The sequence below is a fragment of the Podarcis cretensis genome (genome assembly GCF_951804945.1).
Source record: "Podarcis cretensis genome assembly, chromosome: 12".
Classification (NCBI taxonomy): Eukaryota; Metazoa; Chordata; class Lepidosauria; order Squamata; family Lacertidae; genus Podarcis; species Podarcis cretensis.
The window spans coordinates 53,493,745-53,513,138 of NC_137181.1; the positions used below are offsets into that span (position 1 = coordinate 53,493,745).

The window sequence follows — 19,394 nt, forward strand, 5'->3', positions numbered from 1 at the left end:
TCTGTTAAAGTGCTCTTTCCCATGCAATCTCATCCACTACATGAAACACACACCACTTTCCTGCTTACATCTCTTTCTCATGCTCAACAGAAGTGTTGGACTAGCAGGCAAGGAGGTAAGGAGTTTGTGTGCTTAGTGAGCTTAGAGTCTCAGTGCCCTCATTCCTTGCTGCTGCATGTTCTCACGTGCCTGGGCTTGGAGTGGCCAGCAAGATAGGTTAGCAGCAGTGCCAAACCATCTGCACTCCAGCCCAGGCCCAATAGCAGTACAACTGCAACTGAAGGGAATGGCAGAAAAAGTGGTTGGGGGGGGGGGAGGAAGAAATATAGGCTTCTGAGGGTGCACACTTCCTTCTGCTGTTGCTTGTGTTTTCCAGCACCCACCCAAGCACATATTGTTGAAGCTGGGCCTGTTCTGGGTCCTTGAGAGCCAGTGTGGTGTAGTGGTTAAGAGCGGTAGACTCGCAATCTGGTGAACCAGGTTCACATCTCTGCTCCTCCACATTCAGCTGCTGGGTGACCTTGGGCCAGTCACACTTCTCTGAAGTCTCTCAGCCCCACTCACCTCTAAGAGTGTTTGTTGTGGGGGAGGAAGGGAAAGGAGAACGTTAGCTGCTTTGAGACTCCTTCGGGTAGTGATAAAGCGGGATATCAAATCCAAACTCCTCCTCCTCCTCCTCCTCCTCCTCTTCTTCTTCTTCTTTTATTTAAATTTATTTTTGCCCATTACTCCTGTCAGTGCCACTGCTGCACGCAGTAAGCCTACTGGGAAAGGCCCACTGAGGCAGGTTGACCCATTAGGATAGGCCAGTGGGGGCCCATCTTTCAAACCTGTCTTTCCCTCCCTATGCTCCAAACCCGCTAACTGCTGCAATGAGATAGGACCTCCCAGTGATACTGAACTGCAACTCCCATCATCCTTGACACTTGTCCAGTGTCACCTAGAAGGGCAGTGGGTCCTTATCCCTGTTTTGCAGGTGGGTGGCTGTGCTGCAGAGAGTGGGGAAGGGAGAAAGGTTTCCATTAGGTCCTGCAAAGGTTAAAAAAAGGTAAAAGACCCCTGGATGGTTAAGTCAAAGGCGACTATGGACTTGCGGCACTCATCTCACTTTTCAGGCCAAGGGAGCCGGCGTTGGTCCACAGACAGCTTTCCAGGTCTTGTGGCCAGCATGACTAAATCACTTCTGGCACAAGGGAATACCATGACAGAAGCAAGAGCACATGGAAACACCATTTACCTTCCTGCCGCAGCAGTACCTATTTATCTACTTGCGCTGGTATGCTTTCGAACTGCTAGGTTGGCAGAAGCTGGGACAGAGCAACAGGAGCTCACCCCGCCGTGCAGATTAGAACCGCTGACCTTCCAATCAGCAAGCCCAAGAGGCTTAATGGTTTAGACCACAGCGCTACCCGCGTCCCTTAAGGTCCTGCAATGACCTTTCTGGAAGACCTCCTCGCCTCCCTCACTCATGCCTGCCCACTGTCAAGTAGCATGGCTCAGTAGAAGTATTGGTTACAGCTGCAGTGGCCAGCCACAGTGCCTGAGAGTGAACTACCCATCGGAAAAGAACCTGCACCCCCAGAGTAACCCCGCTCTTCCCCTTAGCTGCCCAGCTGCAGCAATTTTGGGAGCTCTGGCTGCTAGTACTGCTGGATCACTTGAGTTCAATCAGCTGTGAGAATGGGATGGAGCTCATCTATCAACCTCTATTTTCAATCTCGGCAGGAAAAAGATCTAGGTTACAAATCACTGCTCTACCTTTCAGGCAAGACCAGAGGTAATAGTAGTTTATATGTCAGTTCTGGAATGCTCTTGCATTTCTTTCCCCCGTATAAAGGAGATTTAGTCCTTGGTGGTGATGACCTGGCATTTTCAATCAGTCCCGATAGCTTAAAATGTGCCCTTCGTATGTATTTCCAGTTCCTGGTCCTTTTTCAGATCAGGAGTTGAGGTCTCCAAATTCTTAAGAAGTGCCCGTTTTTGGAAATTTCCAGGAAGTGAAATTTCTAATCTGGTTATGTTGTATAGTGTAAACACAAAATTTTAAGGAGTACATTGGATACATGCCCTCTTCTTCTGTCAAGAGCCCCTTTCAGTTGTTCAAAATCCACATGTAACAGACATTTATGATGGGAGATGGCAGGCTCCAGCCCTCACCATTGCACACTGAGTAGAACTTTGCACATGGATTAGGGTGGAGCCTCAGTTTCCTCCCCCAGCCTCTCTCTCACACACATGCATCATTATTCACAGATATCGAAGTCAGTGCGATGAACTCAGCGGGATGACTGGGTCTTGGGAGGAACATGAAATCCATAGTTTCCAATTTTATTTCTTTTATTTTTTTTAAAAAACAGCAGATTTTCAGAGCCAGTGCCAACACATTGCTGTTTGCTTGAGCAAAAATGTCAAAGGAGACGCTGCCGTGTTGTGTGTACAAACTAAGCGTACATTTCTGAGCCTTAATGGTCCCTTGGCCTGTGTCTCAGAACAAGCCACCTGGCTAAACATGATCACTTGATGGGCTTTATGCCATCATTTCCCCATTAAATTACTACGACATCAGAGCAAACATGTTTATATGACTTCCTGTTATAACAATTAAAATGTTTTTTTTCTACTTGTGTTCCATGATCCTATATTTGGTCTTAAACATAAAAAATGCTATTATTATTATTATTATTATTATTATTATTTACTTATAACATCTGGCCAGGCCTCCCCAGCCACTCTGGGCAGCTCCCAACAGAATATTAAAAACACGATAAAACATCAAACATTAAAAACTTCCCTAAAAGGGCTGCCTTCAGATGTTTTCTAAAAGTCAGGTAGTTGTTTATTTCCTTGACATATGATGGGAGGGCGTTTCACAGGACGGGTGCCATTACCAAGGTTAAACTTATAGATACCCCCCCTTAAACTGACAATTCAGATCATCAGCTTTCCATATGCAAGCTGTAGATGGTTTCAGGATGCCAACCAGGTGCGGGTATCTAACCGTGTCACTCAAGTGATTGCAACAGCAGAAGGATGAATTACACAAAATGAGAAGGTGGCCTTCTGAGCTACACTAGCAAACTGCAGCTAATCAGAGCACAGTGGGACATCAGCTCTCTTGAGGTTTCCTGAGCTTCATCCTTCTTAAAAAAAATTATTCAACTTCAAGCCAAGGAATCCAGCTCTTTCTCAGATTTCTATTTGGGTTTTTTGCTGAATGGAAGCCAGTGGCATTTAAATGTATTTTGATGTGAGGAAAGTTCTGCTCTGGAATACCCCTACCCAATACAGTGGTACCTCAGGTTAAGTACTTAATTCATTCCAGAGGTCCGTACTTAACCTGAAACTGTTCCTAACCTGAAGCACCACTTTAGCTAATGGGGACTCCCGCTGCTGCTGCGCCGCCGGAGCACGATTTCTGTTCTCATCCTGAAGCAAAGTTCTTAACCTGAGGTAATATTTCTGGGTTAGCAGAGTCTGTAACCTGAAGCGTATGTAACCTGAAGCATATGTAACCCGAGGTACCACTGTACTGGTCCACGTCACATGTAATACTAGGTCAAAGCAGGACTTAGTGCAAATAAGCAAACATGAGGAAAAACCATAGTCACTCCATGGATTCTGCTAATGCCTTTCTTCTGTGAGGTAAGCCATGATTTGGCTTAGCATTACATCCAGATCCAAGCTTCTCCACACAAACCATGAGCAGTGAGCCATAAAACAAGCCTTGGTTCATCTGGAGCAAAATCAATCTTAAGCCCAGATTCAGATATGAAACCGCAGAGCACGTCAGCTGTAAGACAGGACAGAACAAAGCAAGCTGCAGTCTTCTCTCCAGGAATCACATGTTTTCTCATTCCCACTAAACCATGGTTTGATTTAGCACTGGGACACTACAGTGTTTTCCTTATAGTTTTGCTGGCAGATTGGTGGAAGCTACCTCTTTGATCAACAGGTGAACCATAGGTGAGAATGGAATGAGTTTACTGCTTTCCTATTAAAGTAGGGGTGGAGAACATTTGCCCTCCCCAAATGTTGTTGAACTTCCAACTTGAATCTGCCCAGCCTGCAAGGCTAATAGCTCCTGTTATAAAACATCTGTGTGCTTTATTTGATCAACTTCTGTTCCTTGGTTGTTTTGGAAATACACTGCTGTGATCTGCTTTTTGCTCTGGTGTGTGAGTCTGGGGGCAGGGAATGTTTGAAGCTTCCTTATAGCATCTGGCTTCCTCCTGTAGCGTGGCTTGCATCTTTGTACCTGTTTTCCTAAGTGTACTCATTGTCTGATAAGTTGGTTCAGCTTTTGCCTGCTTGGTCTGCACAGTATCAACTGTGTCAAATGAGCTAATATCAGTTAGCAGGTCTAAAGCAGAGGCCTCACAGTGAACTGATCTAGAATGCTATTCAGGCCCGTTCTGTGATTACCTTTAAATCTTACCCATTTTTTCTTCTTTAAAAAAATATCTTATATTTACTTTTAGTTTTACATGAAGCTAATTCTGCTGTCTCCTATGCGTTACTCTCAGGTAGGCAGCACTCAAGGGACGCAGGTGGCGCTGTGGGTTAAAGCCTCAGCGCCTAGGGCTTGCCGATCGAAAGGTCGGCGGTTCGAATCCCTGCGGCGGGGTGCGCTCCCACTGCTCGGTCCCAGCGCCTGCCAACCTAGCAGTTTGAAAGCACCTCCGGGTGCAAGTAGATAAATAGGGACCGCTTACCAGCGGGAAGGTAAACGGCGTTTCCGTGTGCGGCTCTGGCTCTGGCTCTGGCCAGAGCAGCGATGTCACGCTGGCCACGTGACCCGGAAGTGTCTCCGGACAGCGCTGGCCCCTGGCCTCTTAAGTGAGATGGGCGCACAACCCCAGAGTCTGTCAAGACTGGCCCGTACGGGCAGGGGTACCTTTACCTTTACCTTTAGGCAGCACTCAGGAAACCCACCCAGATGGGTGGGGTATAAATTATTATTATTATTATTATTATTATTATTATTATTATTATAGACTGGGGAAAGCAACCTTAAAGTAACTCACATGCTGGCTGGAGCTGATGGGAGTTATAGTTCAAAACTTCTGGAGGGCACCAGATTGGCTTGCATGTATCATACTTTCCATCCATATTTTCATGCAATGCTGTGCAGTGTGACTTACAGCTTGTAAAGTGTGCTTAGGATTACAGCCTAAGATTCTCCTGCCTGGGGCAGGAGAGCTTTGAATGTACCACAGAACCACTGGCTAATTTTGAATGAGCCAGAATGAGCAGCACTGAACCTTGGGTTTGCATGCTCTCCACTCCCCTCACTTTCTCTAGCGTAGCCAAGAAGAGGCATTTGGAATCTCACACTTCCACTTTTGTCCGAACCAGCAAACTATTGTTAACTACAGTTTGGTTGAAACAGATAACTTCAAACCATGGTTTATGCATCTGGCTTGGTTAACCAGACCATAGTTAGCATTAACCGCAGTTTCTTGGTTCAAAAGTCACAACCAGCAAAGATTAAGGAGAAGCAGAAACACGACCCCATACCTTGCTGCAGCTCTTTTCCTAGTCATTCACATCACACTAAACTATAGTTTAAAACAGGCTATGGCCTACAGTTCCCATCTGTCCTGGTCAGCATGGTCAAGAATGATGGAGTTGAGCCCAAAACATATGGAGGGTGCCAGGATGAGGAATCCTGATTTAGAGTGGTGGCCAAACAGGACCTCTGTGTCTCTAAAAGGGATAGGTGAGTTAGAGTAACATTGGTGTATTAACAATTACCGTATTTTTTGTACCATAACACTCACTTTTTTCCTCCTAGAAAGTAAGGGGAAATGTCTGTGCGTGTTATGGAGGAAATGCCTACGGGTGGCATGCCTACGGATTTTCCTCCTCTAAAAACTACGTGCGTGTTATGGCCGGGTGCGTGTTATAGAGCGAAAAATACGGTACTTTAAATTGGAAATGCTTTAGTTTCCATAGTAATAAACTGTTTACCTGACACATTTCAAGCTTGCAGATAAATGTTGGTGTGGATTATTATTATTATTATTATTATTGCAATGCAAGATTCAGATTATTTTGCATGCATCTCAGAAAAGCTTAAAGAAAATAATGTCCTATCACTCAGAGGAGGGTGGACATTTAGCTGGCAATGGCTATAGAAATTTTTCAATGCTGCGTTTTTACTCTAAAAATCCAGTAAACAAAGCTGGCTTCTGGGGGGGGGGGAGAAGGAAAAGAAATGAGTGGGTGAGTGAATCCAATTTTCTTAATACCTTTCATTATTTATAATGCGTGAAATGTTATATCAATTTCATCGGAACAAACAAAATGAGGGGGTTTGACTTTAAATGTATTTGTTTTGAGGATACAGTGGGTGAGAAATTTAGACTGAGTTTGTTTCCTAATGGTTTGATATTTGGACATTTTAAAATCATAACAAGCGGTGGTTCCTGTGAAGATTTATGGAAAAATCTGTTCTGGTTATTTGATTCCAGATGACGGCTTCAAACGTTAGTGGTTGCTTAAACATGAACACTGTGGCCACTGAGCTTTCCCCCAAATAAGTGCTTTCCTCTTATGATTATTATTACTGACACTCTACCCACTAGACCACACTGACTATATATCTCTCTCTCACACACACACACACACACACAGTTATCTATAATGACTTGGATATCTCCACTAGTGTTTTCTTTTAGAGTTCTTTCGCAGTATGAAAATTCTTTCCTCTGTGGGATCTGTACTTTGTCACAAATGTGAGTCAAAACTAAGGTAGGGAGCGGGTGGCACTGTGGCCGAAACCACTGAGCCCCTTGGGCTTGCCGATCAGAAGGTCGGCAGATTGAATCCGCGTGATGGGGTGAGCTCCCGTTGCTCTGTCCAGCTCCTGCCAACCTGACAGTTTGAAAGCATACCAACATGAGTAGATAAATAGGTACCACTACAGCGGGAAGGTAAATGGTGTTTCCATGCACCAAAAGTGGTTTAGCCATTCTGTCCCTCAGACCCAGAAAACTGTACTGCAGCAAATGTTGGCTCCCTCTGTCTGAAGCGAGATGATCGCCACACCCCATAGTCAGGTTTGACCGGACTTAACTGTCCAGGGGTCCTTTGCCTTTACCTTCTTTACCAAGGTAGGGGAAGTTGATGGCAGGCTAGTGTGATGGCTTGGTGTAAGCATGGTGTTCTGCTGTCTGAATTCAGTCCTCTGCAAAGTTGGAAATAGAGTCCTCCCTTGTTTTCTGAAGCATAGGTTGCCTTGCTTACTTGCACATTGTTGAAACAGCACAGCAGGAGGATCCAAAGCCACATCTTTATTCATTGCCTGCCAATAATTCTGCTTGATCGCAGCTTTATCATTCCAAGATTGGTAAGCGACTCACTAGAACCCCACATTTTATTTTGTTAATAATTTAAAAAGGGAAATTTCCGCCTGGGGCACATACCGGTAAGGTCAAAGTGTGACTGATGTGCATCGCAGAGGAAAGCAAACCAGAAGAAAAATGGACAGGAAATATTATGAGCTTTCAAAACTTGATGATTTTTCTAGGATGGCGAGTCACGGGATTTATTTATCTATTTTTAATAGCAACCTCGGTAATAACACTTATTTATTTATTTAAAGCCTTTCCAGCCCATCTCATTCCATGCTGCAGACAGCTTAACAACCAAAACTGAAATCAAAACATTCCCTATTAAGGACAGCAAGTTAGAAAAGGAGAACGAGAACCTGAAGCAAATGTAATTCCCATCTTCGCCGATTTCAGCTTCCGTTTGACCAAAGATCACGCATCCCCTGCTGAATGCATGATCAGAAGTGTGTTTTGCAAAAATCTCCCCTACAAAGCCATTCTACAGCCCCAGAGCCTCTACCAATAAAGGCCTGCTCCTTGCTGGAGCTCAGTTCATACAGCTCTCAAAGTGATGGAACGGAGAGCCAAGACACCCAGTGCGGAATCTTAATCAGTGTGGGAGAATGTATGAGAGGCTGTCCTGAAGTGATTCAGGTACTAGGTTGTGGAGGCTTAAAGGTTATACCAAGGAACTCACTGCAACCCTTCCCCACTCCCGTAAGCTGCAGCAATGCAGGTGTCGAGAGGATGGCTCCACTGCTCTGTCCCACCTTCATCATCATCATCACTTTTAATTTGTGTAAAGGTAAAGGGACCCCTGACCATTAGGACCAGTCGTGGCCGACTCCGGGGTTGCGGCGCTCATCTCACTTTATTGGCCGAGGGAGCCGGCGTACAGCTTCCGGGTCATGTGGCCAGCATCACTAAGCCACTTCTGGCGAACCACAGCAGCGCACAGAAACGCTGTTTACATTCCCGCCGTAGTGGTACCTATTTATCTACTTGCACTTTGACGTGCTTTTGAACTGCTAGGTTGGCAGGAGCAGGGACCGAGCAACGGGAGCTCACCCCGTAGCGGGGATTCGAACCACCGACCTTCTGATCGGCAAGTCCTAGACTCTGTGGTTTAACCCACAGCACCACCCACGTCCCTTTAATTTGCATACCGCCTTTCTATCTTACAATACTCAAGGCGGTTTACAAGCTGAAGAAACAAAGAATGTACACCTTATCAAATACAATACAGAAATGTGATAATAAAACAGCTTTAAAATAAGCAATCTACATCAATTAAAAGTAGCATTCAACAATCATTAGAATAGTATAGAATAATAATATCAGCATATAAAAATTTAACAGAAACCCACTCTTAACAATTACAATAAATAATTTCAAAACTACAATCAATAAAACAATGGCAAGCCACAGTGCATAAAAGAATACAATACAAATTGAGAAGCAGAGACTGGAGGGTGGGGCAAGGCAGGTAGAAGAAGGCCTTGCCTGATGGAGTCTCTCCCCTCACCTTAACAGCAATTACTGGAGATGAAAGTACCTCACCCAGATATGCTTGAAGTTACTCTGACAGTGCAGTCTTTGAAACTTCACCGTGTACTATGTCAGGATTAACAGTTCGCCATTTAAAAAAAATGGCGGATGCTCTTAGCATTCTGCCAGGGGATCGAGGGCCAGGGTAGATCACTGCAGCCAGTTTGCTAGGATCACCTAATGCTTTCAAGTAGGATTTCTCTGTGTTCAATCCCCTCCCCGCCCCCATGATTATTCCTTTCAAATCAAACCCATGAACGGGAATGCCCCCAAATGTATATAACCCTGCTCTGTCACTACAAACAAGAAGCTTTGCTTACACCTGATCCCAGAAGCTTTGCTTGCCTCAAATCAAGCTTAACATTTCATCAGATTTCAAGGAAAGAAACAACAATCTGACTTTTAGAAGACACTCGAAGGCAGCCCTGTTTAGGATAGTTTTTAATGTTCAGTGTTTTATTGTATTTTTAATATTTTGTTGGTAGCCACCTATAATTATTTATTTATTTATTCATTTATTCATTTATTTATACCCCGCCCATCTGGCTGGGCTTCCCCAGCCACTCTGGGCCATTTCCAAAAAAATATTAAAATACTGTAATACATTTCAAACATTAAAAGCTTCCCTAAACAGGGCTGCCTTCAGATGTCTTCTAAAAGTCTGGTAGTTGTTGTTCTCTTTGACATCTGGTGGGAGGGCGTTCCACAGGGAGGGCGCCACTACCGAGAAGGCCCTCTGCCTGGTTCCCTGTAACTTGGCTTCTCGCAGTGAGGGAACCGCCAGAAGGCCCTCGGTGCTGGACCTCAGTGTAGAACAATGGGGGTGGAGACGCTCCTTCACGTATACTGGACTGAGGCCGTTTAGGGCTTTAAAGGTCAGTACCAACACTTTGAATTGTGCTCGGAAACGTACTGGGAGGCAATGTAGGTCGGCAGCTGCTCCCAGTCACCAGTCCGGCTGCCGCGTTCTGGATTAGTTGTAGTTTCCGGGTCACCTTCAAAGGTAGCCCCACATAGAGCGCATTGCAGTAGTCCAAGCGGGAGATAACCAGAGCATGCACCACTCTGGCGAGGCGGTCCGCAGGCAGGTAGGGTCTCAGCCTGCGTACCAGATGGTACCTAGAATGGCGGGGTAGAAATAATAAAGTATTATTATGATTATTATTGCAAGGAAATTTTTTAAAGCCACTCGAGGATCTGCTGTACTCCAATAAACCAATATAGTGGTACTTCTTTGGATACTATTCATCGTAAGTTTCAGGCAAACGAAACTGTATCAAAAGCAACATCCAGCTGGTGTCCTACTTTGAAGAAACTACCTTTTCTGCCTGTAAGAAAAGGAGTTAATTCATTAAACCACTGCACCCTTCAGTTGAATTATTTTTCAGTAACCATTTACTTAAGTGTCAGAAACTGCTCACTTGGGGAGAGACCCAAAGTAGTTAGTGGAAGCTGCCTTATATCCAGTCAAACCAATGGTTCATCTAGCTCAATATCGACTGACAGCAACTTTCCAGATAGAGAGCTTTGAGGCAGAGCCCATGGTTTGCGTGCTCAACATCCCAGGTTAACAGTCCCTGGCATATGCAGATTAAAGGGATCCTGGGCTGCTAGAGATGTGTGGAAGACCCAGGGAAAGACTCTACCATTAGGCAGACTGTGGCAGCCGATTTAGGCTGCCAGGAAGAGGCAGCACAATATTTACTTTACTGTTGTAATTTCACTCCCATGGAGAGGCAGTTGTGGGGTTTTACTGTCTCAGCCTTTCTTCTTCTTTCATTCAAGACTTGCTTCTCTACCTTGATATGGGAACTAGTCGCGCCATCTGCCTCAAGCAGCAAAATGTTTTGCGCTGCCCCTGGAGGTCACTTTCTTCCAGACTCCCCAGAGAGCCCATGCCAGCTAGAGTAGATAATATTGGACTAGGAGGACAATCAGCCTGACCCACTGTAAGGGAGCTTCCTAGGTCCCTCCCAGACTAGGTGTTCGCTCAGTTATCTCTGCACAGTGGAAATATTTGCACATTTCTCCCTTTCATACAAACCCAAGGCTGGCATGTGGAAATGCATGTACCCGAAGGTTTTCGGTTGCACCATGGGTAGACTGATGTACTCTTGATTCCAAAGACAGCTTTCGCTGATCAGGCGATTGCCAGAGCAGGCGGAGGCAAAGGAGGACTTCTACGCTAGGCATGTGCTTCCTGCTGGAAGCACATCACTTCTTGAAAAGAACTCATAAGAGAAAGAAGGGGGAAACCCAACACTAATTAGCAATGGGTCAGTTTTTGAAGTGCAGTGGTTTGGTGTGTTCTGTAGACGGGCTTTCTTGGCCAAGGGTCATTGCTACATAAAAGGGCATTGAGTGGCAACAGGGTCCTTGTTCTCAGGAACAAACTTCTCTGAGGAAGTTCTCTAAGGAAAACCTACTGGTAAATGGGTTCCTCCACCAGTGAGGTCAACCCTGGGCATCGTAATGTTACAGAAGGAAGAAGTGCAAGGCCCTCTGTCTACTGTTTCTCCACATTTCTATCTTGCTTCCACATCTCTCCACCCAGGAGATGTGCAAACTCTCCCTGTATTGGCGGCTTTTGCGTCCTTCAGATTAGTTTCTGACGGGGGGGGGAGTAACAGGAAGACTGGGTCCTTATGCTTCCCATCCTGTCCAAGTCTACAACCTGCTTGCAACTGAAGCAATAACTGACATGGTTGCCTAAAGCAGCCTCACCTGACCTGATGTCCATCAGGTGTTTTGGACTATAAGCCATGACAGATGGGGCTGAAGAGAATTGTAGTCCAAAATAGCTGGAGGGCACCGGTTGGCAAAGGCTGGCCTAAAGTAATGGGAAGGATTACTCTGATAGAAGCTATTGCGAAGATTAATCCATAGTCCATTTGCCCTGGTCCTCCTTTTGTGCCCAGAAACAACCTAGCCTTTTTGTACATTCGGGCAAATGGCTTCTGTGGAATTAATTAGCAAATCATGTTATGTCTGAAACTGAGCTTATAGCATTAAATTAGTTTCTCGGGGCCTATTGCTGAGCCAGCAAGAGGGTTGTTATTTAGAAAAACAAGCACTTAGTTGTACTGCTTAGTTTCGCTCCCTGGTAGAAGAAGAATAATGTTTACCACTTAATTAACCTCATGTGGCATGGTGGGAATGGATGGCAAATCAATAATGAATGTCACCTTGTGCAACTGCAATTCTGGTTTTCAAACGAGGGGGAATGATAATGAGTCTTGATTTCTGCAGGAGCACTTTCAGTGGTAGGCAGGTGATTAGTTATGAAGCTCAGCGCTCCCACTGGAGGAATGAAGAAAGCTGGCTGCAAAACTCTCTGAGAAGACGAGCCAAGGGACTGGAAACACAAGATGGAGGACACTGTTTATTGCCTTGTCCTATTATTTATTTTCATCTCAAAAATCCTTAAATTAAGAACTCAGTGGTGCTTGTGTGTTTAGGAAGGGAGTTAATGGGGTGTGTGATGCAGTAGACAGCATTTTTGAATGTGACCAAAAGTCCCTAGGAATGTGTCTCTTCCCATACTTGTGAACACATATGACACAGGAAGTTGTCTTAACTCAGTAAGACCATTGGTCCTTCTCTTACTCAGGACTGTCCACTCCTTGGCAGCAGATCTTCAAGGTTTCAGTCAAGAGTCTCTCCTAGGAATCAAACCTGGGACCTTCTGAATGCACAGCAATGCTCTACTACTGAACTATGGCCTTTCCCCTGTGACTTCAGAGGTGGCCATCATTACCTGCTTGATGTCATTTTGTCATGGAGAAGCATGACAAAATGGTGCAGGTTCTATTTCTGGCTATGTGTGGCCTCTCCCACAATAGAAAAAAAAAACCCAAATACCGTATTTTTCGCTCTATAGGACGCACTTTTCTCCCTCCAAAAATTAAGGGGAAATGTGTGTGCGTCCTATACAGCGAATGCAGGCTCCTTGGCTTCAGTGATAGCAACGCAAAGCCTCTGAAGTGCAGAGGGAGCGTTCCCTCCGCGCTCCTTGGCTTCGCGTTGCTTTTGCTGAAGCCTGGAGAGCAAGAGGGGTTGGTGCGCACCGACCCTCTCACTCTCCAGGCTTCAGGGATAGCCGCCTGAAGCCTTCAGAGCGCAGCGCGAGTTCCCGCTGCGCTCCGCAGTCTTCACGTTCCTTTTGCTGAAGCTGGGAGAGCAAGAGTCTCCTGGCTTCAGCAGATAGGGAGAGCTGCACAGCGCCCCTTCAGCGAGGCGGGAGGAGAAATGGAAGGGGAAGAATTTTTTTCCCCTTGTTCTCCCCCTCTAAAACAAGGTGCGTCCTGTGGTCGGGTGCGTCCTATAGAGCAAAAAATACGGTAATATAAAGAGCAAAATCCAACAGGAAAATCATCCCATTGAAAAGAATGGGAACTGCACAAGAGGAGACGACTCCCGTGGATTTCACTAAAATTTGCACAGTGAACTTCCCAGTGGAGTGTGTCACTTAAATCATAGTAACCATTTCTAAATTGGCACATATGCAATGCATTGTTGGGGCAATGCAAAGCTGCTCATCAGTCTGGATTGTATTCAAATTCCAGTAACTGGAATTACGTTCATTGTATGCAACTAAGGTCAGCAAGAATTGCATGTCATTAGGAATCTGATCATACTATGAGCTTTGCTATTTGAACAATGTTTTGTCGCATTGCAGCTCCAGAAACTGAAACGATCGCTGTCTTTCAAGACCAAAAGTTTACGGAGTAAAAGTGCAGACAACTTTTTCCAGCGGACAAACAGTGACATGAAGTTGCAGGTAGATTTGCTATCAGAAATCAGCCCCAGAACTGGTCAACTCTCAGCCTCTGAAAGTCAGACATCTACTCCCACCATAGTCCAACACCAACAGGAAAGCAACAAGACTCACGTTTTCCAGGAGCACATATTCAAAAAACCTACGTTCTGTGACATCTGCAACCACATGATTGTAGGTAAGAATTGTTTTGCTTCTTCCCAAGCACCTAATGTACAATGGTATTTTCCAGAATGTGATAAAGAAAACTTGGGCTGATTATTTGAATCTTTTAAAATGTGCATGCAAGACCTCTAGGCTAAATTTTGTCCAAAGGATCCATTTCCTTTTATGTATTTATCATGATAGAAGGGTTTGCTGTCCCTTGAGAATTCTAGAGCTCTGAGTCTTATAAGTGTGCAGAATAATATAAATAGGAATCTAATAACTATGTAAGCTTTTCATTATAATATCACATCTGAGGCTTAAGCAGCAAATGCTATCGGTCTGAAATTATTGCAAGCCTTTGGACCCAATCAAGCAGTTTGCACCAATTAAGATGTCACTTGAAAGCTTAGGCCTGTAGACAATATTTATGCAGTTTAATTTTCAGAAACATTCATGAAATTTAGAAATGAAATTTTTCAGATGCCTGGCTAGCCCACCCTTCTGTGACATCAGAGCATTCTAGACTAATCAGAGGTGTAATATTTATTTATTATGTATTTTACTTGCTAGACATCTCATAAACAAGTTCTTGAGCCATAGGCATGGTGGTTATGATATCTTTGCTGTGCAGATCAGCTGTTCGCCACTGGATGATTCTAATAGTTTCATACCCTAGTGGTTAAGATTTTGCTACAAGATGGCATAAAATATATTCTATTAATCTCCCCCTCGCTGACATGGGAGTCCATTGGACTAGTTAATGCATCTGATCACTCAAAACCATCTTCTGACTTAGATCATTGGCCAATTGTGACAAAGTAGAACCACTGTGCTCTTCCAAGGTGGGTGAGGAGCTGCATGAGACGTTGGATGGAGGTCATAATTGTATAGAGAAGGGGAATTATATAGGAATCATTATGTCATCTGTGCACTATGGTGTATCTGCATGTTAGCCAGAGCTAACCAAACATTTCTCCTGATAAACCTAATGATCTACAAATTCTGAAAATGTATTTCTATAGTCCTAGAACCTAAAGATTGTTAGAAGCTATGCTTCTATAGGAAAAGAATAGTATATGATATGGGAAAGTTTCATAGAGTTGTAATGATGTTGAAAGAGAGATGGAATCCACGAAGTGGTATCTGGCAGGAAGCTGGAAGAGGAACGATAAATATACTCTTGAAGATAACTGATACAAGGTTTCATAAGCAGATACTTCCTTCAGCATATTTTGGAAGTTCTCACACTGATAGGATTCATGTAAACAAATAAGTCTGTTTTCTGTACTGGTTAGGCAAAGATTGTTCTGTGATATGGTCTCACTGAATGGTCTTTTACCCTAACTAGGGAGGCAAAACTTTGCCCACTTATGATTTGTCTGCCAGCGGTAATGTGGAAATCCCAAAGTGCCAAACATCTTATGCAGCACTTATTTCACCAAGCTGTTCGTCAGGTGCTTTTCAAGTTGAGCAAATTAATATCAAGGGAATTCCGATCTTGGAGAGCATTTTGTAGACTTTCGAAAAACAAGAGCTACATGTCCCCCCACAACCCCCCATCCCCAAATATATATTGGGAAATTTGTACTTTTAACATATTTTCTGTATATTTAAGTTAATTTCAGCAACAGTGGAAGCGCATTTGAGTTTGAAATTTACAAAGATAAGAGGGCATACTTTTCCCCTATCCAAGTTTGAATAAAAAATGTATAAAACATATCCTGAATTGAAGTGTGCAATTTAAAAACTTGCAAGAGCTTTGGAAGACAAGGATATTTTCTTAGTATTCTTTTCAACCAAGATTCAGTGAATATCCAGAATATCCTTCTTACTCTTACCAATGTATAAATTTAGCTGGTGTCTTTCGGACTGCCGTTGGATCATTACAACAGTTGTTGGATAAACTGAATGGCAACCATGAGGCCTGGGGACAGAGGAGAAGATGCAACAAAATGCAGTGCTTTGATTAGTGCACTCTAAAAACCTTCAACCCCCCGGACCTTTACATACATGTGTCTGGAGGCATACTCAGCCCTTTCAAAATAAAACGCATGCACAAATATTATGGAAACTGGGGAAGATGTGGTGGAACAATAATGTTTTTGCAGAACCACCCCAAGCAAGCAGACAAACAGTAAAGTTGCACCAGTGGAGGCGAATGCTGGATATTTAACAATAAAGCACTTAAAAGGCTGCAAGTTAACTTCAATACGAAGATATAGGGCTGGATCTGGAGGCTACAGAAAGAAATGTATTACACACATGTAAAACCATGATGTTTGTGTAATTGTGTTTGTGCATGCCAACAAAACATTCTAGATCCCTGAATCAATTCCACAAGTGCTTATCTTTCAAAAAGAGTGAAAGCTTTTTGTTCTGGATTCTGCACAAGCTGTGTTTATTTAGGAATAAATTCTGGGTCTTCGTGCTATTAAATTCTCCATGCAAAATAGGGTATCAACATATCACCTGACCCTGCAGATGTTTTGGGATTCCAACTTTTACAATCCCCACCCAGCATGGCTAATGGCCAGAGATGATGAGAATTCCCCTTGAACATCTGGAGGGCCCTCCATACGTCATGTACTGACAAATATAATTGTGTGAAAAATGCAGTAGTGTAAACCTACCCTTTGTTTCAGAAAAAACTAAGGGTTTTCTTGGTTTTTCACCAGATATGTCCTTGCTGTCTAACCTACCCTAATAAGAGGCAGATACAATGAGAATGCTGTATTTAATATTTCCTGTACAAGATGTTGAGACCCTTGTTATGTACGGATTCAGGATACCACTGAGGCCTACAGATTATGCATGATGGTAACATTCCATGAAGCCGAGAAATATTCTAATTCCTCAGGCCGTTAGAATAGCTCGGTTAACAATAAGTATTCAGATTCTGGTAGTCAGCTGTGTTGGTCCAGTAGCACCTTAGAGACCAACTAAGTTTGTTCTTGGTATAAACTTTTGTGTGCATGCACACTTCTTCAGATACACATATATTTTGAATGAGTACAGTGGTACCTCGGGTTAAATACTTAATTCGTTCCGGAGGTCCGTTCTTAACTTGAAACTGTTCTTAACCTGAAGCACCACTTTAGCTAATGGGGCCTCCTGCTGCCGCTGGAGCACGATTTCTGTTCTCATCCTGAAGCAAAGTTCTTAACCTGAAGCACTATTTCTGGGTTAGCGGAGTCTGTAACCTGAAGCGTATGTAACCTGAGGTACCACTGTATTCAGTTTTTGCAAAGGAAAAAATTGAGAATCAGAGTATTTGCGGATGCAAGGCAGGTTCCAAAGCCCTGAATTTTTATGACCACTTGAGTCTTTTTCTCTTTTTTTCGCTGAAACTAGTTCTGATTTATTATGTGATTTATTTGTCGGCTAATAATATAGAACTTGCAAGGAATATAAAAGAGCAATGCTAATGATCATTCCCAACCACCTAGCCTGCCCTGTCCAACATTAGATCCAGTCTGGTTTGGTTTAGTTTAGTCATATTTTTCCATTCACCCTTGAGATAACATGTTAATGTATTTTCGGGGTGGTGAGGTAGGCAGGAGTCGAGATTCTTCAGGAAGATACAATTTAAGAGCCAGTCTGGGCTGAAACTGCAAAGCCAGCACATCAAAACATCAGGCTGTTACTTTGATGTGCTTCGGCCCCTTTTCTTTCCTTCTTTTTCTGCAGTGTTTTTATGTACAGACAGTTTTCCGCTGAAGAAAACAAGTGCTGAAAAAAATATATCCTTTTTTTAAAAACAAAAAAAACAACCCATGCTATTCCTGAAGTCCATTTCCTGTAGTGACTCGAATGGAAAAAATCTTCACTTTCCACACATTCTTTGCATACTGCGCCTCATCATTTGTGTCAAATCCCTAAAAACATTCCCTCCAATTTATTGTTAGGTTTTGGTGCACATCCGTCTACTCAAAACTGGTTAGAGCAGCAGAATCAGGAAGGAACTCAAAAGCAAAATTACATAATATATCTTGTTGCTTCGGTGAATGTTCTCTTGACACCCCTTAGCTGGAAGAGCAATCATTCACTTTACGTTTTGCAATGTAATCAATTGCAATTTCATTTCACTTTTATGCAATATAAATTAGATCTCCCTCCCCTCAAAATACAACCATCATTGAAAACTATCAGAGATGCATAAACCATTTTTCTCATGAAGACTGCAGGAGCCCTTAAGTATGAATATTTATCTGTGTTTTGAACTTGAACTCTATTCCTAATCCTTCTTCCCCTGCATTAACTGTTTCATGGGTGACCACATAGGCATCCTTGCACACAATCACAGGGCGCCACTGAAGTTTGAGAGCCCAGACTTACTGTGTGTGGCAGTACAGTGGTGCCCCGCAAGACGAATGCCTCGCAAGACGGAAAACCCGCTAGACGAAAGGGTTTTCCGTTTTGGAGGCACTTCGCAAAACGAATTTCCCTATGGGCTTGCTTCGCAAGACGAAAATGTCTTGCGAGTTCCTGCAGGTTTTTTTTCCTCCCCCCCCCCCTTTTTCTAAGCCGCTAAGCCGCTTATCAACTGATCCGATAAGCCGAGAAGCCGCTAAAAGCCGCTAAGCCGCTAATAGCGCTAATCCGCTAAGCCGTCAATGGGCTTGCTTCGCAAGACGAAAAAACCGCTACACAAAGAGAATCGCGGAACGGATTCTTTTCGTCTTGTGAGGCACCACTGTAAATCTCCAGCCCACCTTTGTAATCAGTCAAAAGCACTTTAATCAGTTAACTTAACTTAGTATTGCATTAACTCAGCATTGCATCCCCGAACTTTGAACAGAATAGGTGCTAACTCTACCTTGATGCAGGTGTTCTACTTTTGTCATAGAATTGTAGAGATGGAAGGGACCCGAGGGTCATCTAGTGCAGGGGTCAACAAACTTTTTCAGCAGGGGGCCGGTCCACTCTCCCTCAGACCTTGTGGGGGGCCGGACTATATTTCAACCAAGTATTAAAATACAGTGCTCTGTTTTTTGTTTTTTTAAATACATTTTTATTAATTTTAACATACAAATTATAAAACGTACCACACAAATTATTACAAATACACTTTTTTTGGACTTCCATCAGCACCTCCGATGATCTTCCATCTTAACCTCTTTTTATGCATTACTTAATTTTATATTGTCTTTACCTCTCTTAACTTATCATCTCCCCTTTTCCATTTTTACAATATTTCCAACAATACTCCTCACATAACTTCTTGCAAACCTACAAACGTCGTCTGATCATCACAAATACTTTTCATATAGTTCGTAAATTTACTCTAGTCTTCGGTAAATTTCTGGTCCCACCGGTTTCGAATCCTTCCTGTTAATTTGTCTAATTCTGCATAGTCCATAAAATACAGTGGTCTGTTAAATATTAAAAGCTTTTCTAAACAGGGCTGCCTTCAGATGTCTTCTAAAAATCTGGTAGTTGTTTTTCTCTTTGACATCTGGTGGGAGGGTGTTCCACAGGGCGGGTGCCACTACCGAGAAGGCACTCTGCCTGGTTCCCTGTAACCTCACTTCTCGCAATGAGCGAACCGCCAGAAGGCCCTCGGCACTGGATCATTTAGGGCTTTAAAG

General features: G+C 43.6%; 1 protein-coding gene across 1 annotated transcript in view; it reads left to right on the plus strand.

Moving 5' to 3' along the window:
- STAC (SH3 and cysteine rich domain) overlaps positions 1 to 19,394 on the plus strand; it is a gene marked incomplete at its 5' end in the record, with an annotated part of 81,121 nt that overhangs the window by 21,906 nt on the left and 39,821 nt on the right. The window contains one exon of the mRNA XM_079948257.1: positions 13,561 to 13,837. Within this exon, the coding sequence (XP_079804383.1) occupies positions 13,561 to 13,837 (277 nt within the window). The remainder of the gene's footprint in view (positions 1 to 13,560; positions 13,838 to 19,394) is intronic.